This window comes from Protomyctophum parallelum (assembly GCF_964188405.1).
Source record: "Protomyctophum parallelum genome assembly, chromosome: 20".
Classification (NCBI taxonomy): Eukaryota; Metazoa; Chordata; class Actinopteri; order Myctophiformes; family Myctophidae; genus Protomyctophum; species Protomyctophum parallelum.
In genome coordinates, this window is record NC_139718.1 from 41404891 (window position 1) to 41427511 (window position 22621).

The 22621-nt window shown below is 42.1% G+C and overlaps 1 protein-coding gene across 3 annotated transcripts; it reads right to left on the minus strand.

The window, feature by feature from the left end:
- Positions 1 to 2649: 2649 nt before the first annotated feature.
- LOC310877958 (piggyBac transposable element-derived protein 4-like) lies at positions 2650 to 21839 on the minus strand. 3 transcript variants are annotated; one of them, XM_083791976.1, is made up of 5 exons: positions 21632 to 21839; positions 20311 to 20413; positions 19665 to 19706; positions 15195 to 15692; positions 13364 to 14517 (listed from the first exon to the last, which is right to left on the minus strand). In XM_083791976.1, the coding sequence occupies exons 3-5, from the start codon at positions 19685 to 19687 to the stop codon at positions 13395 to 13397; spliced, it is 1644 nt and encodes a 547-aa protein (XP_083648102.1). In that variant the 5' UTR covers positions 19688 to 19706; positions 20311 to 20413; positions 21632 to 21839; the 3' UTR covers positions 13364 to 13394. The 3 variants fall into 3 exon arrangements, with proteins under 3 accessions (XP_083648104.1, XP_083648102.1, XP_083648103.1); XM_083791977.1 differs by lacking the exon at positions 21632 to 21839 and adding an exon at positions 21188 to 21317; XM_083791978.1 differs by lacking the exons at positions 13364 to 14517; positions 15195 to 15692; positions 19665 to 19706 and adding exons at positions 2650 to 4053; positions 4544 to 5083.
- Positions 21840 to 22621: the final 782 nt, after the last annotated feature.

The following is a 22621-nucleotide window of genomic DNA, read 5'->3' on the forward strand; positions in this document are numbered from 1 at the left end:
TTGGTTAAGATTGGCTTCCAAAGTTCACAGGAGTGCTCAGTTTCAAACAAAATGCTGCAAATCATGAACACATCGCGTGATTTCCGTGAAATTGTGCACGCACATTCCCACTAGGCCGAGGACGAAATGCCACATGAACAATTTCAACTCAGCCTCAAGGTGGCGCTATAACTGGCCGAAAAGTGTTTTTACCTCTAACTGCACGGATCTGTGGATAACTTTGTATGCCAACTCCCTAGTTTACTTTTGTTGCCCTTTTATCCAACCACCAGATGAAGGCAAGCTGCAATGTCCTACATTCCTATCCTGGTGGAGACCTGTGCCCAGAAGGGCACTTTTTCTAGTTCATTCTAAAACTACACTAAAACTACAACTTCCTGCTGTTCTCAGACATAAGAAATTGCAGCTTGAGTCTTTTCATGAAATAAAGCACTAAGAAATTGATTGATTGAATACTTTATTAACAGTTGGCAAAAAAAAGTAGCCTACAATGGGAAGATTATACAATATGGTGCTAAAGGAAAACACAAAAAAAACCCTATTGGGGTTGTGTCCATTGTGGTTCCGTGTATTCAATTCATCACCACATTTAGAGACATAAGATTCAACAAAATAATGTTGAATTCCGTTTTCTGAAGAAAAGAAAAAACGGAAATCTCAACTTTCACTTATTTACATGCAAATCAAACTGTCTTCTTATAGCACATTTAAAACAACTAAAGTTGACCAAAAATGGTGAAACAATCCGAGCATATGCGTGTACACAAAATGACAAATAAAAACACAAAAAAATGTGATGGACTGTCACTGAGTAGATCTAATATGGAGGGGCAGGTTATTCCAGAGCCTGGGGGCAGCGTCTGTGGTTTTCTTTCTAGTTGAGTGCGCCTTGAATAGCAGTAGTTTATCAGCAGATCTCAGAGCTCTAGTTATTGTAGGGTAGCTGGTTCCCAAACTTTTCCATGTCAAGGACCCCCAAATTGACACTCATCAGCCTGCGGACCCCCATTAGAAAATATATGCCAAGGAACCCCCATAAGAGAAGATTTGTACGGCTCTAGCAGTGATTCTCAACCAGTTTAATTTCAAGGACCCCTGAATTAGGCTACGGTCCCCCATTTTAATGGCATTTCTATCTCTGGGACCCCAATGTATATTGTAAAATCAAAGTTAATTTAACTCTGAGTTACATGGTTCCTAATTATAATTTAGCTGGGGACCCCCTGGAACTCTCTCAAGGACACCAGGGGGTCCCCGTGACCCCACTTTGGGACCCACTGCTGTAGGGTTCAGAGAGACACTGAGGGGTCAGCCCATTTAATAATTAAAAAGCAAATAAAATAATCTTCAAATCAATCTTAAAATGTCCAGTAGGCACAGGGAGCCAGTGAAGGGAGGCCAAGACAGGGGTTATAATAATTATGTTCACGTTTGTTTTGTTTTTTTAGTCAGTAATAGAAAAAAATAAAGGTTTAATAAAACTTTATATATTTATTGGAAATAAACGCATTTCCTTTTCCCTAATGTTCATTGAAGTGTAATCAAACAAAGAAAATATAAAATCCAGTGTAGCTCAGGTAGGCACGGAAGGCAGAATGTGTACATTGCTAGCTCAATATTTACAAGTTTGTTTCTGTGGATTGTATGTAATGTTAATGTGTATATTACATTATGCCCTTGAAGGGTTCTAGCCAGGTTGATGCATAACTGTATCTCATGCTCTGCTTCTGGGGGGTTTATGATCTCAGATTCTGTGTCATGCTTGCGCAGGTAATATGTAATATCACATGAGCAGAGACACCGCCAAATGGCACCAATCTGAATGCAATAGCATTGCAATAAATGGTGAATGGTTAATCCTGAGCTGAAGTGTTAAAAAAAGAAGAAGATACTCGTCTTTATTATTATTCAGCTAGACACTTTAGCTTCAGTGGCAGTGGACAAAAACATAGTGGTACTGTAAGGACAAGTTGCAGAAGAAGGATGAAGTCTGCACACCGTTTTAAAGCTCCTCAAAAACGTTTATTACCAGAGCGGAACAAAACTATTGACTAGGTCGTCATTAAATCCTGAGCTGTTGTAAGCTAGGTTTACACCTGGCAAAAAGGGTTACATATACTGTGTACAAGCTAGTTATATTGTTGTTGGCCTCTGTACTGTATGCCATCATCATCATCCTATTGAACTGAACATGTACCACAACTGAACTGAATTGAAAGCTGAAAAATGTGTAGACAGAGTAGACACATTTTCAATAAAACAAACTGGCTGAGGTCGTGTAATAACAACATAACACATCCACAGCTTTTTGTTTTTCAGAAATTACCTCCCTACATAATACGGCAGAACACAAAAGCATTAAAAGTCGCAGATCCACAAGCTCTGTGCACAAGGGTGGAAATAAACAGTTTTGGACATTTGAGTCACCCGACGGAGACTATACAACGTTATATACAGTTAATGGCACCTGTCTTTTAAAAGCCGTCAAGAGTTGGTATGCGGACTTCACGTCTGCAATACAAGTAGTGGTTCTAAATACTAGAGTGGTTCTCATTTCAAGGACCATCATCATTTGTACACTCTCAGAGGGTCCATTTGGAACCACCCCATCAAGTAACCCAGAGGGTCCATTTGGAACCACCCCATCAAGTAACCCAGAGGGTCCATTTGGAACCACCCCATCAAGTAACCCAGAGGGTCCTTGGACCTAACTTTGAGAACCACTGCTTTAATATTTATATGCAATACTGTATGTATGATAAAAGAAGAAGCATCAAAATGATAATATAAATGATAATAAAAATAAAGGAATCATTAAGGGGACCGTTAGGAATCGAGCCATAAAAGGGAGCGGTTATGGAACCAACATCGTTGAAATCCTAAAGGATCCCAACCGTAGGCTTTAGTGTACTGTACAGTATGCCATCACCAGCCTACAGAAATCGCCGGACGTGTTTGCCAAAGCACTCCACGTGTAACGACTCGTCGCACTGTCTGCAGCCGTAGACAGAAGCGGAGACACGCGTGTCAGTGCCGCACCTTTCCGCCATACACTGTTTGCAAGTTCTTCTCTCAGAGAGTTTCGCAAAGTCGTGCTGATCCGTGGGGGGTCCCTTGGGTCGTCGAGATGAGCACTGAAGAGCACTCTTGGTGGTCACCGGGACGACGAGTTCCTCTGTCAGGTCCTCCAGCCAGTCCTTGTAACCTTTGTACTTGAATTCTTTTCCTCCCGCACTCTTTGCAGCAACGTAGCCATTGTAGCACGTGATGGACAGGAAGAAGAAAAAGAGCTTCCTCCACCATTTATGTGAGCGATGCAGGTACTGATATAATCCAAGCATCTGCTCCAGCAAATCCACACCCCTCATGTTCTTCTGGTAGTCGGCGATGCATGCCGGCACCACCACGTCGGTTCTTTCGTCGGACTCGGCCCTCTTCCTCTTCATGGAGCCTTTCTCAGTGGGATCGTGGTAATTGGACATCACCATGACAAACCTGCCGTCGTCCTGCCAAACACAGAGTGTGAGGTCATCCTTCTGAGCCACTTTGATTTCGGATTTACCCAACCAAGCGTCCTCGTCGCCGGTCGTTTGGTCCTTTGGGAGTCCGTTTTTATAACGAACATCGCCGCAGGCGTTCAGTCCGTGTCTCGCCATCTCCTGGAAAAGCTCCACCCCTGAGTAGGCGTTGTCCATGAATATGGACAGATGAGAGCCATAGTACGGCCTGGCTAGATCCATGACGACACTGCGAGCCATAGCCTTCCCGTATATGGACCCGGGTCCTGCTGTGCAGACCTGGAAGTTTGCGACATAGCCGGTGGAGCCCTCTACCATGACCCACACCTTGACACCCTGTTTTTTTGTTTGATACCGCCGGTGGAAGTCTAGTCTTCCCTTGTATTTTATCATGGTCTCATCTATTGTCACAGAGCCGTCCACTTCATAGAGTGACTGGTATTGACCGGAGAGGTAGTCGAGAAACCATCGCATCTTCCACAGCTTGTCCGAGCGGTCTACGTTATCTGCGTGGTTATCTTGTAGGTGGAGATACCTGAAAATATACAAAGATATTCACACTTGTATGTTGATGAAAGCATATATGTGACATAATCTGTTGTTACAGTTATTATCCATGAGACATTATTATATGTACAATACATGGTGTGCAGAGCCATAGAGTAAGACAGAGTTACGACATTGTGGGGGCAGAAAACAGCCTGGTCACGTGGTTCATGTACTCACGCGAGCCCACAGACTTCCGGTTCATTAGAAGTCTATGTAGAAGAGGCTGGCCCCATGAAGTGAACGGAGTTGTCGTCTTACTTTATGGCTCTGATGGTGTGTATACAGTACAATAGGATACCGTATTGTATATCATTGTATTGTATATCATTGCTGTCTGGCAGACACCTCTTATCTCCATATTTTGTAAATGAATGCCCTTCTTTGTCATACTAGTTTCACACAAAAATAGGATAAATTAACAGCACTTTATTTTTTTTAATCTTCATCATCATAATTACCATTATCATTTTTATTACCTCCAAATCATGGTGAACCTGTCCCGTGACATTACTTGGGGTAAATTGGTTTGGAAAAGCCATTTTGTCTTCCGCCAGTAGTCTCTTGTGACTGGCAGCTTGAGAATCCCCATGACAATACACATCCCGATAAAAGACTTCATTTCTGTCACAGAAACGGGAAACCAAGTGTTATGTCCTCTGGACCTTTCTTTCGTTTCGCTCCTGCTCTCCTCTGCGTACGCGTTCGTTTCTGTCACAAGTCGCGAAAACAGTGTCTCGGTGAACATCTTAGAAAAGACATCTAACGGTGTCGCATGGTCCGGAAGTTCGACCTTCACCCCCGGCTGGCGGTTAAACTCTATCTTGGTGCGTGGGTGGAAATTCTCTGTCTTCCAGTCCGATTTGAACTCACGGAGAACATCCTTCTCCTCCTCTTCAAAAAACAGGTCTTTCATCCACACTCCCCCGGAGAAATAATTGGTACCATCAAGTTCGTCGATATCACTGCCTTCACTCTCTGGCGCCTGTTCCTCTGCCATTGTCACTTGCTGTCACTCGCTGAAACAAGGTAAAGAACATAATATTAATAATAATCCATGGTTGAGTCTTGGAAAAAAAACATCCCATAATGCTTTTTTTTTGTTTTACGTTCCACCACATGTAGGCTATTTCAGTGAATAATAATGCATTTTATTTGTCACATATCCGGAAAAGTTCAAAGACACCTAAAAGTATGTTACTTGCAGTAAAGTACGGCAGGCAGACTAATTACACCTGGTATTAACTAGGGATGCACCGATCCAGCTTTTTGGCATTCGATACCGATTTCGATACATGGGGGTCCAGTATCTGCCGATACAGAGTACCGATCCGATACCCTATGTCTAATGTATAATGTAATGTATTGAATACATTATTATATATATTATATATAATAATATAATATATATTATTAACACGTGGATTAATAATATTGGTCAACCATGGCGATTTAACAGGGTTTAACATTCTAAGTACAAATAAAAGCTGTGCAGTATTATGCACTTTCATAGTTTTTAAAATGTTTATTCTTTTTATTATTATTATGCCTATAATTATTATAATAATTATTATTATTATTTTAGGTTTATAATCCATAGTTACTATGCATAATTATATTATGCCTATAATTATTATAATAATTATTATTATTTTAGGTTTATAATCCATAGTTACTATGTATAATATTATTATTATTATTATTATTATTATACATAGTAACTATGGATTATAAACCAGCTAGGCCTACACATAAAAGGAAAGTTGTAAAGCACAACCACAATTTAATTTCTTTCTGATGATAGTCAACCACATCATTTTGGTTTCTATTCCTTATTTATATAACTCTAGTTAATGTTCTATTCAGATATTATTCAATGCTTCATGGCCAGCATTAGCCCCATATGTTCCCTCTCCCTACGCACATTCTGTAGCTACTGTGGGCCAGCATACTCAAAGTACTATTATTATTTTAATATTCGGAATCCCCGCACGCACGCGCACACACGCACACACGCACGCGCACACACACACACACACACACACACACACACACACACACACACACGGTAACGATCGTGTTGCTGCAACGTTAGCTTGCTAGCCTAGCAGTGTTGTGTTTTTGCTACTGTTGATAGCTTTAGCAGCTATCGCTAACATGAGGAACAGCAACAACAAGTAGGATGTAATTGAATGGGGGATTTTGCAACTGACGTCCTCTTTGGCTCTCCGTGTTCATCTGATTCTTTATCTTACATAAAGAAATACGAGCGACCTGTTAAAGAAGTGAAGAACACAGCGGGGGGACAGAAGTGACAGAACGAGAATGAGCGCAGCCCCTCCTCTCCCTCACCTCAACTTTCAAGGCTCAGGAGGGAGCGGGCTGAGGGAGCCTGGGGACTGTTTGACTGTGCGCTGTGCACTGGGCAGACAGGAGCATGTCTCAAGTTCCAACGGGAGAACGGAGCGGCAACTGGATCGGATAATGGATCGGCCCATTGCCACCGATACCCGATCTAGAATTTTAGCTCCGGATCGGCGCCGATCTCCGATACGAGTATCGGATCGGCGCATCCCTAGTATTAACTGTGTACGCACACATTTTACATCCAAATTAAAAGGATTAAGGTTTGCGTAGCATACAGTACAGTATGTGGACCATGGTGACATTGATCAATTCTTGATAAAATAAAGCTTCTAATATATTATTTATGCCCCAAAATCTATAAATCTCTCACTATTAACAAGGCAACCGGCCGGTTCCACACGCTGCACAAGGTGCCCTTTTTTCACTTGAGCACCTGCCCCTCTAAATGTCTGTGCACGCCCCTGCGAGAGGGAACTGAGCATGCAAATGCAGTGCAATCATTTCACCACACTGGTAGCACGTCGACTTTAAAAAGGGACACTTCACCCTTTTTGTTAAAACATATATGTCAATGTCTTTAGACAGTCCTTGATGCAGTCCAGGAAGTAAGTGAGCCCAGTAGAAAATCTAAAATATCTAAAACCACATGATATTACACACACAAAGACCGCAGGAAATGTTCTAAATCTTCTAAACGTCAATAACATATATTTTTTGGAAAGAAGGGTGAAGTCACTGAAGTGTCCCTCTGAGTCTAAGGAGGGGTCTCCAACAGAGCATAGGTGTTGGGTGAAATCACAAATCAGCCCTCAGCTGTACCCGCGTGCGTTAATCTAAGCAGCCCCCCCCCCCCCCTTGCCCTGACTCACCGCCGGTTTCAAGTTCAACAGGCTTTCCTTTTCTCATAGTACACCTCCTGGCCTGAGTCCCTCTTTTAGTAGGAGTAGTATCTTTCACTGCTTTGTCTCAACCATTACTCAATGGCTCTGGTCTCAGCCACCATGGTGGATATTTTGACATTCCGTATTTATTTATTTTGCATGTTGCCACTACTGTTGGAGCAGCCATAAACTACACAGGTTCATCTCGATGTTCTGGGCATCTTTGTAATGTTAGTGTTAGTAAAAAAGCAGGTAAAAGAGTAAAGTTTGAGGCAAACTAACATCAGTCACTCTGCCGTTCACTGTAGTGGAAGAGATGCGCCTGGTGAGGGTTTTACCCCCGCAGCTACGTCGAGTCCACCTACAGGAAATACGCAGGCTGCGACCATGAGACCCGCTACGGAATCGGTCTATAGGCTACATTTACTCACCGGTTTCAACAGGCTTTCCTTTTTTCATAGTGCACCTCTTGGCCCGAGTCCCTCTTTTATTATGGAGGTCTTCTGGGGAGAGGGAAGGAAGGGGACTATTTAATGATGCATGAAGAAATAAATAACAAGAGAAACAAGCGGCCAATTTTTGAACATGTCCCTGGGACAAAATATTTTCACATCTGGATAATTCCATAATTATTTGAGAACCACTAAAGGAGGTAGGGAACTTTGCGCTCAGGTGTGAAGAGGCCAGTCTGAAATTCAAGTCCATAAGCAAAAAGACGGGGCTACCACAGCGCACACTGAAGGATGAACGAATTTAAAATTTGCAATACAATATAAATCATTGTCTTCGTGTAAGTAATCAACTGGGGAAGTTTCATTGTGATAACAATCTAATATAGGTATGGTTTTGCCCACTAAATTCATAATTAACGTTCCAATTTTGGAGCTCTGGCTCATGGACAAAGAACCACAAATAACTGAACCGGGAACCAACCGGTGGAAGAGGGATCAAAGTGTTGTTGATGCAAAGACTCGCAAAGCACACTGTCCCGGGCAGCGCACCCCCACGCCTCCGCCTCCCCTTTTTCCATACAGTTGTCACGTTTTCCTTTTACTTTATACCTGATGTAAAGAAGTCTTAGTGCTTTTCTGGTTTCATCCTCGTGGCAGTTTTTGTATTGACCCATTTACAAATGTCAATCAAGCTTGTTTGTTAAATGTAGGCTATATAATTGTACATAATGCGGTAAACTATATTAATGTCTGTAGTTATTAATGCCTGTAGTTATATGTACATACTACATAGCCTACTGTACTTTATCCGAGATTCAGCCAAACCGATAATTTAAGCATAATAAGTTAATAACAATATAATTTGAAAATGTAGAAAGATGTCTCTTCAACAAATGCATGGGAGCCAGCGGCAGGCTTTTTCCAACTGCGGTCCTTATATAATTCAGTGTTTTAGGCAATGCGATGCAGGCCTAATTATAATATTATGTTCAACTTCATTCATTCAATACCAAAACTCTGTCTCGTGCAAGCGAGTGTGTGTGAGATTCTGATCTGTCATCTCTGCGTGTGTCGACACTATACACACGCAGAAGAACTGGGAGGCGAGAGTCTTTGCGTTGTTGATGGTCTGAGGACCAAAATGTGCCACTCTGTGCCACTATATTTTCACCATGTCACTTTTTGTACTTTTTCAAAGTAAAGACAATTTTTTTGCATCCAAAGAGCCTCATTCATCCTTCGGTGTGCGACGCCCCGTCTTTCTGCTTATGAACCAGTGGTTTAAACAATATTGCGAAGCAAGCCCAAATAAGCAACTAAACTTTAGAAACAAGCCCCCACAAAAAACACAACCCACAAGGCCACAACTACCAATATCTATGTACATGCAACTTTACAAGAAACCCACCCCAACCCAGTGCTTATAATAAGCAGACATGGCAAACACTGGTTTCTAAACTAAAGTTTGCTATTTTGGGCTTGTTTCCTAAATGTTGTGTTCCAGTGTGGTTGTGAAAGATTGTCTTGTGTCTTGTGCCGGCCAGCCAGGGACCCCCGTGCAATATTTCACATTTATCTCACATGATTTTCAAGATTATTTTGAAAATAGATGATGTTCAAATTAATTGAATATGGGGGACCCCAATGGAAACAAACCATATAGTGCTCTCTTGGGTTATAAATACTCTTAGCAGACCTTGTATGGAACTGTACTTTCCTGTGCTTTTTTCTGCAAACTGTTAATAAAGTATTCAATCAACCAATCGAGCAATAATGTGGTTACTGGTTAAACTGATATATGGCGGCCATTTGCTGGTGTCACAGATTGAAAGCAGTAGGCTAAAGCACATTATTTTCCCCATAGAGAAAATATGTAGGCTATAGCCTATAAATATTGTTTGGGAACCAACAAAGCCACCCAGGCTTGAATACCGGTATTTACAACAGTTTCAAAAGCATGTGTTCCTCATATAACACTCAAGCACGCACGCTACATACTATATGCCAGTGGTTCCCAAAGTGGGGTCCGGGGACCCACAGGGCAGGGGTCCTTGAGTGAGTTCCAGGGGGTCCCCATGAGTTAAATGATAGTTAGGAACCAAATGGACCCTTATCTGTAACTGAGAGTTAAATCAACACATATTGATTTTACAATATAAATTGGGGGTCCCAGAGTTAGAAATATGGTTGAGAATCACTGCTAGAGCCGTAAAAATCTTCTCTTATGGGGTAGGCCTACCGTCCAAAATTCAGAAAAGGTAGCCGAGGGTCGCGAAAGGTGCTAGGAGGGGGTCCCAGCGTATTTTTTCAAATGGGGGTCCGCGGGCTAATTTAGTGTCAATTTGGGGGTTCTTGATATGAAAAAGTTTGGGACCCCTGCGATTCGCTACACACAAGCTTACCGCGGTTACATTAGCTTATAGCATCACATATCCCCGATGCGGTCCCTCCCAGACCAGAGGCTTTCTTCTTCTTCACAACCATGTTGACTTTTGTTATTGTTGTATGGAGCTGTGATGCGAGTTCAGTTACTACGGGAAGCAGCTGGGCTCACAATTAGCTAATTGCCGCCCCCTGCTGTTCCGGAGGGTCAAACTGAGAACTACTGTGATGATTGATTGATTGATTGATTGATTGATTGAAATATTTATTAGCAGTTTGCAGAATTACAGTACATTTCAAGCACAAACCCAATACAAAGACTGTTAACTGTGAGTGGACGACCCAATTAATGCTCTTCATGTCAGTTTAATTTAACCGTCCATATCATCGCAATGTGTGATAAAATTCCACTCAACTCCCACACATGTAAAGCATCTTTGAGTACAAGTTCATGAAAAGCGCTATAAATCCCAGATATAATTATTAACAATCCATGAATCCAAGCGATAGGTGAGCAATACAATTCCGTTTTTGATGCAGTATTTGGTCTTTAGGTATTACAAGGGGCCTTCACATGAGTATAATAGCCTACTCTCTCTCTCTCTCTCTCTCGCTCTCTCACACACACACACACACGCGCGAGCGCGCACTCACACACGACACACACACACACACACACAGCTCAGTCGCATGATACTTTTCAACCATTTTACAGTTGAAAGACGTATCATTCATTCTAAAACTAAGCATGTTCCTGCTGTTCTCAGACATAAGAAATTGCAGCTTGAGTCTTTTCATGAAATAAAGCACTAAGAAATTGATTGATTGAATACTTTATTAACAGTTGGCAAAAAAAGTAGCCTACAATGGGAAGATTATACAATATGGTGCAAAAGGAAAACACAAAAAAACCCTATTGGGGTTGTGTCCATTGTGGTTCTGTGTATTCAATTCATCACCACATTTAGAGACATAAGATTCAACAAAATAATGTTGAATTCCGTTTTCTGAAGAAAAGAAAAAACTGAATTCTCAACTTTCACTACATGCATTTCTCAGTGTTGGTAGCAGAAATCAAACTGTCTTCTTATAGCACATTTAAAACAACTAAAGTTGACAAAAAATGGTGAAACAATCCGAGCATATGCGTGTACACAAAATGACAAATAAAAACACAAAGAAATGTGATGGACTGTCACTGAGTAGATCTAATATGGAGGGGCAGGTTATTCCAGAGCCTGGGGGCGGCGTCTGTGGTTTTCTTTCTAGTTGAGTGCGCCTTGAATAGCAGTAGTTTATCAGCAGATCTCAGAGCTCTAGTTATTGTAGGGCAGCTGGTTCCCAAACTTTTCCATGTCAAGGTCCCCAAATTGACACTCATCAGCCTGCGGACCCCCCATTAGAAAATATATGCCAAGGAACCCCCATAAGAGAAGATTTGTACGGCTCTAGCAGTGATTCTCAACCAGTTTAATTTCAAGGACCCCTGAATTAGGCTACGGTCCCCCATTTTAATGGCATTTCTATCTCTGGGACCCCAATGTATATTGTAAAATCAAAGTTAATTTAACTCTGAGATTGTACAAATGGACACTTTGGGACCCACTGCTGTAGGGTTCAGAGAATCGACACTGAGGGGTCAGCCCATTTAATAATTAAAAAGCAAATAAAATAACCTTCAAATCAATCTTAAAATGTCCAGTAGGCACAGGGAGCCAAGACAGGGGTTATAATAATTATGTTCACGTTTGTTTGTTTTTTTAGTCAGTAATAGAAAAAAAGAAAGGTTTAATAAAACTTTATATATTCATTGAAAATAAACGCATTTCCTTTTGCCTAATGTTCATTGAAGTGTAATCAAACAAAGAAAATATAAAATCCAGTGTAGCTCAGGTAGGCACGGAAGGCAGAATGTGTACATTGCTAGCTCAATATTTACAAGTTTGTTTCTGTGGATTGTACTGTATGTAATGTTAATGTGTATATTACATTTTATGCCCTTGAAGGGTTCTAGCCAGGTTGATGCATAACTGTATCTCATGCTCTGCTTCTGGGGGGGTTTATGATCTCAGATTCTGTGTCACGCTTGCACAGGTGTAATATCACATGAGCAGAGCCACCGCCAAATGGCACCAATCTGAATGCAATAGCATTGCAATAAATGGTGAATGGTTAATCCTGAGCTGAAGTGTTAAAAAAATAAGAAGATACTCGTCTTTTTTATTATTCAGCTAGACACTTTAGCTTCAGTGGCAGTGGACAAAAACATAGTGGTACTGTAAGGACAAGTTGCAGAAGAAGGATGAAGTCTGCACACCGTTTTAAAGCTCCTCAAAAACGTTTATTACCAGAGCGGAAAAAAACTATTGATTAGGTCGTCATTAAATCCTGAGCTGTTGTAAACTAGGTTTACACTTGGCAAAAAGGATTACATATACTGTGTACAAGCTAGTTATATTGTTGTTGGCCTCTGTACTGTATGCCATCATCATCATCCTACTGAACTGAACATGTACCACAACTGAACTGAATTGAAAGCTGAAATATGTGTAGACAGAGTAGACACATTTTCAATAAAACAAACAAACTGGCTAAGGTCGTGTAATAACAACATAACACAGATATTGTCAGGCAGAAACCTCTTATTCTTCCACATCCACAGCTTTTTGTTTTTCAGAAATTACCTCCCTACATAATACGGCAGAACACAAAAGCATTAAAAGTCACAGATCCACAAGCTCTGTGCACAAGGGTGCGCACAGAGCTTGCTGATCTGCTGCTTTTGAATTTGAATCCTGTCACCCGACGGAGACTATACAACGTTATATACAGTTAATGGCACCTGTCTTTTAAAAGCCGTCAAGAGTTGGTATGCGGACTTCACGTCTGCAATACAAGTAGTGGTTCTAAATACTAGAGTGGTTCTCATTTCAAGGACCATCATCATTTGTACACTCTCAGAGGGTCCATTTGGAACCACCCCATCAAGTAACCCAGAGGGTCCATTTGGAACCACCCCATCAAGTAACCCAGAGGGTCCTTGGACCTAACTTTGAGAACCACTGCTTTAATATTTATATGCAATACTGTATGTATGATAAAAGAAGAATCATCAAAATGATAGGAAGCATAAAGGAAGCATTAAGGGGACCGTTAGGAATCGAGCCATAAAAGGAACCAACATCGATAAAATCCTAAAGGATCCCAAATGTAGGCTTTAGTGTACTGTACAGTATGCCATCACCAGCCTACTGAAATCGCCGGACGTGTTTGCCAAAGCACTCCACGTGTAACGACTCGTCGCACTGTCTGCAGCCGTAGACAGTAGTGGAGACACGCGTGTCAGTGCCGCACCTTTCCGCCATACACTGCTTGCAAGATCTTCTCTTGTCAGAGAGTTTCGCAAAGTCGTGCTGATCCGTGGGGGGTCCCTCGGGTGGCCGAGATGAGCACTGAGGAGCACTCCTGGTGGTCACCGGGACGACGAGTTCCTCTGCCAGGTCCTCCAGCCAGTCCTTGTAACCTTTGTACTTGAATTTTTTTCCTCCCGCACTCTTTGCAGCAACGTAGCCATTATAGCACGTGACGGACAGGAAGAAGAAAAAGAGCCTCCTCCACCATTTATGTGAGCGATGCAGGTACTGATATAATCCAAGCATCTGCTCCAGCAAATCCACACCCCTCATGTTCTTCTGGTAGTCGGCGATGCATGCCGGCACCACCACGTCGGTTCTTTCGTCGGACTCGGCCCTCTTCCTCTTCATGGAGCCTTTCTCAGTGGGATCGTGGTAATTGGACATCACCATGACAAACCTGCCGTCGTCCTGCCAAACACAGAGTGTGAGGTCATCCTTCTGAGCCACTTTGATTTCGGATTTACCCAACCAAGCGTCCTCGTCGCCAGTCGTTTGGTCCTCTGGGAGTCCGCTTTTATAACGAACATCGCCGCAGGCGTTCAGTCCGTGTCTCGCCATCTCCTGGAAAAGCTCCACCCCTGAGTAGGCGTTGTCCATGAATATGGACAGATGAGAGCCATAGTACGGCCTGGCTAGATCCATGACGACAGTGCGAGCCATAGCCTTCCCGTATATGGACCCGGGTCCTGCTGTGCAGACCTGGAAGTTTGCGACATAGCCGGTGGAGCTCTCTACCATGACCCACACCTTGACACCTTGTTTTTTAGTTTGATACCGCCGGTGGAAGTCTAGTCTTCCCTTGTATTTCATCATGGTCTCATCTACTGTCACAGAGCCGTCCACTTCATAGAGTGACTGGTATTGACCGGAGAGGTAGTCGAGAAACCATCGCATCTTCCACAGCTTGTCCGAGCGGTCTACGTCATCTGCGTGGTTATCTTGTAGGTGGAGATACCTGATAATACACAAAGATATTCACACTTGTATGTTGATGAAAGCATATGTGACATAATCTGTTGTTACAGTTATTATCCATGAGACATTATTATATGTACAATACATGGTGTGCAGAGCCATAGAGTAAGACAGAGTTACGACATTGTGGGGGCAGAAAACAGCCTGGTCACGTGGTTCATGTAGCCTACTCACGCGAGCCCACAGACTTCCGGTTCATTAGAAGTCTATGTAGAAGAGGCTGGCCCCATGAAGTGAACAGAGTTAAAATGGTAAATGGTAAATGGTGCATTTATATAGCGCCTTTATCCAAAGCGCTTTACATAGATTGTGCATTACATTCACCCATTCACACACACATTCATACACCGATTGCGGCGGAAGCCATGCAAGGTACCAACCAGCACATCGGGAGCAATTTGGGGTTCAGTGTCTTGCCCAAGGACACTTCGACATGTAGACAGGAGTTGTCGTCTTACTTTATGGCTCTGATGGTGTGTATACAGTACAATAGGATACCGTATTGTATATCATTGCTGTCTGGCAGACCCCTCTTATCTCCTTCTTTGTCATAATACAGTTTCACACAAAAATAGGAGAAATTAACAGCACTTTGTAGCTCTGCTATATATATATTTTTTTAATCTTCATCATAATTACCATTATCATTTTTATTACCTCCAAATCATGGTGAACCTGTCCCGTGACATTACTTGGGGTAAATTGGTTTGGAAAAGCCATTTTGTCTTCCGCCAGTAGTCTCTTGTGACTGGCAGCTTGAGAATCCCCATGACAATACACATCCCGATAAAAGACTTCATTTCTGTCACAGAAACGGGAAACCAAGTGTTATGTCCTCTGGACCTTTCTTTCGTTTCGCTCCTGCTCTCCTCTGCGTACGCGTTCGTTTCTGTCACAAGTCGCGAAAACAGTGTCTCGGTGAACATCTTAGAAAAGACATCTAACGGTGTCGCATGGTCCGGAAGTTCGACCTTCACCCCCGGCTGGCGGTTAAACTCTATCTTCGTGCGTGGGTGGAAATTCTCTGTCTTCCAGTCCGATTTGAACTCACGGAGAACATCCTTCTCCTCCTCTTCAAAAAACAGGTCTTTCATCCACGCTCCCCCGGAGAAATAATTGGTACCATCAAGTTCGTCGATATCACTGCCTTCACTCTCTGGCGCCAGGGGCGTCATTTGCGCCTCTAGGGTGTTGCCATGGCAACACCCTAGCGATTTCATAAAAATAAAAATAAAGTCAATGATGCTTTTTTTTTTTTTTTTTTGGTTGTTGGTCAGGCCCTTTTCCTTTTTGCGTGCTCAAATAAACATCCATATGTTGTTTTTTGTACATCTTGTTCTTGTGATATGTGATCAGCGCATTAGTGCATCTGCACATGCAGGCGCAGTGAGATGATCATGACACATCGATCAAAGGCACGTCGCACGTGACGCACGTCACTCACCTACTGACCCCCTCACACAGGTTGTGATCGTGGAGCGGAAGCACAACAAAAACAAACAGATAGGCTCATCTTCTCTCTAGCTCTGCTCTAGCCTCTAGTCAAGACAAAAAAATGAAAAGAAAACAGTTGGCATTAGATGCTTTTTTCAAGAAAAAAGAAAAAAACAAGAACAACTCAAGTTCCCCATCCACAAGTTGCAGTTTCGATGTTGACACTAACAACAACAATGCCGACCACTGCGACCAGACATCAACAACAACGGCAGCAAAACCACCACCGGCACCAACATTAGCGACAAGTTCAAATTCAGAAATAGAACAAGATTCAGATTCAGACGACGATACAGCACCGGATTCAAGTTCAACAACAGTTACAGCGGCGGCGGCGGCAGCTGCTGCTGCTGCTGCGGGGCCAGGGGATGGGGTCACACTCACTGCCTCAACAGAAGGACTAGTGCAAACAGGAGCCGCCACTGACATTAGTAAGTCAAAAAATGACTCTCCTGTGCAACCTCATGTAACAGTGTTTCCAGTCACAAATAAGAGACGCTTTTCTGCAGCATATTACAAGTTGCATGATTGGATTGAGTACTCCGTGACTTCAGACTCAGTCTATTGTTTTGCCTGTCGTCACTTCAGCAACGACACCCTTTTGCCAGGGGAAAAGAGGGGTTGTCGATTTTTCATGGACCAGGGAATGGGATTTAAAACATGGACAAACATGAAAACCAAATTTCAAGACCATGTGGATGGTAGGAGACACAGAGGGGCAGTGCTGGCGTGGAATAATTACAGGGCTGTTTGCGCAGGCCAGAGGGAATCTGTTGCTTCTCAAATTGTCACTAACAGAACGGCGGAGGTACAAGAAAACAGGGCTCATGTTAAAACCTTGTTTAAGGCTACAGCGTTACTTGGACGCCAGGGACTGCCTTTTCGTGGGCACAATGAAAAGGAGAGCTCTACCAATAGAGGAAACTTCCTTGAGTTTGTTGATACCCTTGCAGGAGTTGCAGCTGAATCTGATGTGGCTCTGAAGTCTAAGGAAAAGAAATATGGCTATTATACTTCCCCTGAAAGTCAAAATGACATGATTCAAGTGATTGGGGATAGAATCAAAAATACAATAACCAATGAGGTAAAGGAGGCACAATATTTTTCCATATTAGTTGATGAAACGAAAGACGTCTCAAAAAAAGAACAACTTGCAATTCTCTTGAGATATGTGCATAATGGCATTGTTAATGAACGTGCTATAGGCACCTTCTATATGAAGGACCTCTGTGCTGAGTCGCTGGCTACATTCATTTGTGAAGAAATATCTAGAGCTAGTTTGGACATGCAGTTATGTATTGGCCAGTGTTATGATGGAGCCAGTGTAATGCGTGGGTGCATGAACGGTGTCCAGGCGAAGATCAAAGAAAAAGTTCCTCATGCCGTGTATATCCATTGTTACGCACATCGACTGAACCTTGTTCTTGTTGATACCATTCGGGACATTCCAGAGGTGTCCGAATTTTTCAGCATTGTGCGGCAAATGTATACCTTCATTGCAAATAGCAACACCCGACACCAGCTTTTTATGGACGCTCAAACTCACCTGAAGCAGAAGGTCCTACAACTGGAGCGCTCATGTGACACCCGCTGGTTATATTGGTACAGAGCAGTTAATAAAATTAAGCTTCGATATGAGGCCATACTGGCTACACTGGATGCAACTGTACAATCCCACCGTGATGGGTCGGCTGAGGCTCTAGGATTAAAAACGCATATGGAGACGTTTACCTTCATTGTGCAACTTCATGCCATAGACAAGATTCTGGGCGTCACACATACACTATCAGAGCAGCTTCAAGAACGTGGCATTGCCATAAACAAAGCTACTGGTCTCATCCGCAGCGTCAAACAACAGCTAGAGAGGAACAGATCACAAAGCGAATGGGAGTCTACAGTAAAAAAAGCCAAAGCATTTGCTGCTACAGTTGATGTGCCCGTGGATCATGTGGATGCAGGCAGCACCCCACTCGCCCGTCCTACGAGGGTACGCACAGTGTCAAAACTGCTTGCTGGGTTTGTTTGTTGGGCCAGCAGTGGACAAAGAGAGCCAGAGAATGATGACATGCATAGGAGGCTCTATTTTGAAATTATAGATCGATTTATTTCAGAGTTTACTCGCAGATTTACACAGAATGAGGCCCTTCTGCAGTCCATAGAGGCATTCGATTCAAGCAGCCCCAAATTTCTGGATGCCGACATGATTGACGACTTTGCAAGTCTGTATGACATCCATGTTGACCGCACCTTGCTCCCATCTCAATGTTACACAGCACAAGGATATTTAACGCAAAAGGATGGCAGCATCTTGTCAGCCCTTGAAAAGTTAGATGCTCTGCCAACTGGCTTCTCTGAAATTAGAAAACTTTTCCGGATTGCAGCCACTTTACCTGTAACAACAGCATCCAATGAGAGATTTTTCTCTGTATTGAAAAGAGTCAAAGATTATCTCCGGACTACGATGGGCGACGAAAGGCTTACACACCTGATGTTAATGGCAGTGGAGCCAGTTTTGGTCAAATCGCTCAACTTAGATGACCTGGTCACAGACTTTGCTAAACTACGACCCCGTCGTTTTCCCCTCATGGACTGAGTCTCAGCTGCTGCCTGCTGGTATCAAAGGTAAGAATCATTTGTATTTGTTTAATTTATTCTGCTAGCCTGCATGCATGTATCGCTGTTGATTGTTTACTTAATGATTGAATCCAATGAGTGGGACTACAGGCTTCTAATACTGCTCAGTATTGTGTTGTGTGGAATTCAGCACCTTGGATAGCAACGCTATCTGTTGTGATTAGACAGATGTGCGCTGCGAGCCTGTGGTGCCTCAGTCAGACAGCAGATAAAAACGGGGACAGACTGACTGACCGACTGACTGGCTGGTTGCTTTTCGTGGTTGTAATAGGAACTTTCTTCTCTTCCCTTTTCCATTCTTCCTTATTAATCCACAGACAGAGTCTGACAGACTCGAGCAATGATGGAAGAGGAAGAGACAGTGACAGACAGCGAGAGAGAGAGAAAGAGAGAGAAAAAGAGACTCTTGAAGGAGCGCCCAAGAGCTACAATTTATAAATGCCATAAACGTTATCTGCGGTGCCTCCTTGGTTTATTGATTGACATTAACATATATTGTATGGCTTAATAAATACATTTATTTTGAAAACAGACAGTAGCCTGGCCTTGGTGTGTTGTTGTTTAGTCTTTCAATTAATTATTTCATTAAGTTCACTCTCATTCATCCTAGCGCATTATTACTGTGCTGTTTATTGTTTGTTTTGGGGTCAGGTCAGGTCTCTCTATATTAAATAGGTTTGCTGTTTTGAAGTATGTTGGCACACATTCACAATGAAGTAAAGTATAGTTAAGCTCAATAATGGTTGTTAACTTGTTGGTCAGGAGTGCCCTTTTCCTTTTTGCGTGCTTAAATAAACATCCATATTTTGAAAAGGCTTATGTTGTCTCAAGCCCTTTGCGCACATTGACACGTTACAATTTAGCCTTTAGACCCGCAAGAAACCGCAAAAAAGTAAGAAAAAACCCGATAAAAACCCGAAAAAATGCACGCGCGCTGCGCGCGCGTGCATGACCGTTCACCCCCGCAACACCCTAGCTTTTGGTCTAATTACGCCACTGTCTGGCGCCTGTTCCTCTGCCATTGTCACTTGCTGTCACTCGCTAAAACAAGGTAAAGAACATAATATTAATAATAATCCATGGTTGAGTCTTGGAAAAAAAACATCCCATAATGCTTTTTTTTGTTTTACGTTCCACCACATAGGCTATTTCAGTGAATAATAATGCATTTTTTTTGTCACATATCCGGAAAAGTTCAAAGACACCTAAAAGTATGTTACTTGCAGTAAAGTACGGCAGGCAGACTAATTATACCCATGGTATTAACTGTGTACGCACACATTTTACATCCAAATTAAAAGGATTAAGGTTTTGCGTAGCAAGGACCATTATTTATTTGGCATTTTAGCCATGGACCACCATTCGATGAGATTTAGGCTCTCAGAGCAGACCCAAGACTTAGAATATTATTTTGTTGACGACGTTAGGATAAGAATAAAAAAATGTAGATGTTTAATAATAACTTAACTTTTGAGAGTATAAAATGAAACCAAATGGACCAATAAGGGTCCATTTGGTTTCATTTTACACTCTCAAAAGTTAAGTTATTGGAACAGAAATAGACAGTCCAATAAGACCATCAACGCCTGGTCGAAACAAGAAAAGAAAAATGGAGACCAAGAAAGAAATACAGCATGAAACCTACTGAGGTGGCAGTGATCTTCAGGTTCCTCCTTGACAGAAACGCCGGTGTCTGTCTGGGTCTGGAGAGGTTCTCTTCACCTGCAGTCTGGATTCCACACGCTGGTCTGGAATGAAGGAATTGATTAAGGACTTTAACGACTTTGATACGTACATGTTAGGTGTTGTTTGCCCGGGCCGGCCTAGCGTTCCGGGCACCTAGGCTGATAATCCAGCCTGACAGCGTGTTGCGGGTTCGACTCCCGATCCCGACGACCTTTGTTGCGTGTCACTCCCAATCTCTCTCTCTCCCCATTTCCTGTCACCATATTGTACAGTGTACTGTACACTATCCAATAAAGGCAGAAAAAGCCCCAAAAATATCTAAAAAAAAAGAAAGAAAAACAGTTAAGTGCCGGAAACTAACAAGCCAGACTGTGCTGTTAAATTAATAATCTCAATATCAAAGCACCTGAGAAGCTACAATACGTGGAAGCATGTCTCCCTGGGTGATGGTCAAATTAATATACTATATACATGTGGCTATAAGGCTATAGTCTATGTTTAATATTGCCAACTACCTGACATTCAGGAATCCCCAGAGGCATTATTTATTCTGGGGGGAACATTAGCCAAAAATAGCAAATTGTGTTGTGCAGCTATTTTTGGCATATAGCCTAGATTTGTTGAAGACAGAACAAATCACTGCAACTGTGCAGGGCAAGGTTATTATTATTATTAATTATAATAAATGCCAGTGTATTTCCAACAATTAAATAAACTGTGGTGTGCTGCCAGTTGAATCCAAAATACTTTTTACTCTCATAATAATATAAAACCATTAAAACCAGGCTAAAGTCCTCTCAAAACAAACTGGTCAGGTTACCAACTTGGTCTCACACCTACAGTAACTGCTCATTATGCTAGGGTGGGATGGCTCATGGATGGTAGTAGAGGACAGAGTACACTCAGTTGCAATGGGCCTGGTCTAGCTCTGATCCATAGCTCTAATGCGAAATGCAATGCATTAGACCTATGGAGCAGAGCTAGGCCTGGTCTACAAGATACTCAACTGACTGAGACATGATCCATGACATGTACCTGTCAAACTACTACTTCAAAAACGGGAGAGACACACAGACACAGTCAGGCACAACACCAGAGGGATCTCTTGACAGTCCCTAGATCTCGTTCAACCCAGATTCGGCACAAACATGGGGTTGGTTACAGCTGTGCTTACAGTGTTCCGTGCGGTGAGCTTGCGCCATGTGAGCTAGTAATTGTAAAACAGACTGTTACGCAATGAGATTGCATTTTTTTTTTACAGAGAACATAATACAACTTACTTTACTACTGTGTGATGACTGCATGGACATGGCGCACTTAACTCGAAACAGTGTAATTACATATGTTTATTTACGTTTTGAACGGTTAAGATGTCTGAGAACATCCGTGTTATTGTTATTGTGTGTGCCAGACAATAAAGTCAACTGCTGCTAACCGTAATAACGACTGCCGGCTGGAACCTTCAAAATAAAATTCCATCGTTTCAAAATAAAATGTCCCAGATGAGTAAAGTATTGCATTGCACGAAGGGAGTCCCTGGTGCAACATGCAGCCAAATACATGTATACTTTGAGGGTCCCAATTGTCATTGACACGAAAACATTTGATAGTCACTGAGTTAAGGTTTAATTTAAATGTTTTCAGTAGGATAAAATACGTATTTAGCCTACTTGTTTATTATTATTAATAATAATAATAATAATTATTATTATTATTATTATTATAAATGTAACACACTTTATATGTGACACTATCTCAAAGTGCTACATGGTATAAAAAGTCAAGAAAAAGACAAAAAATATTTAATAATAATAATAATATACAATGAAATGAATCAAATTCAGGTCTGCCCCAACCACTATAAGAAAAGGTTTGTTACAGTTACACGCCATTGTAGCCGATCTACAAGCTCACAATGTGTTACGAATCTTACGATGCAACGCAATGTGAGCTTGTAGATCTGCTATGTTCAAAAGATTTGTATACATTTTAAGCATTAAAGCATTGTGAAAAAGGACACTGCATTAATGAGAACTTTCTACTTTCTATTTCTACAATGCGGTATTGATACTTTTACTTAAATAAAATAATAAATTACAGCACTGTTTGCGTGCGTGTGTGCATGCCAGAGAGGCAGTCCAGGCCCTGCTGGGGCCCATAGACTCAGGCACTATATAAATGCACCTTTTATCATTTACCACCAATAGCCTGCATAATATATGCCACAAACCTCCCAAACATACATTTGGATGTATTTCTGTTACTAGGTT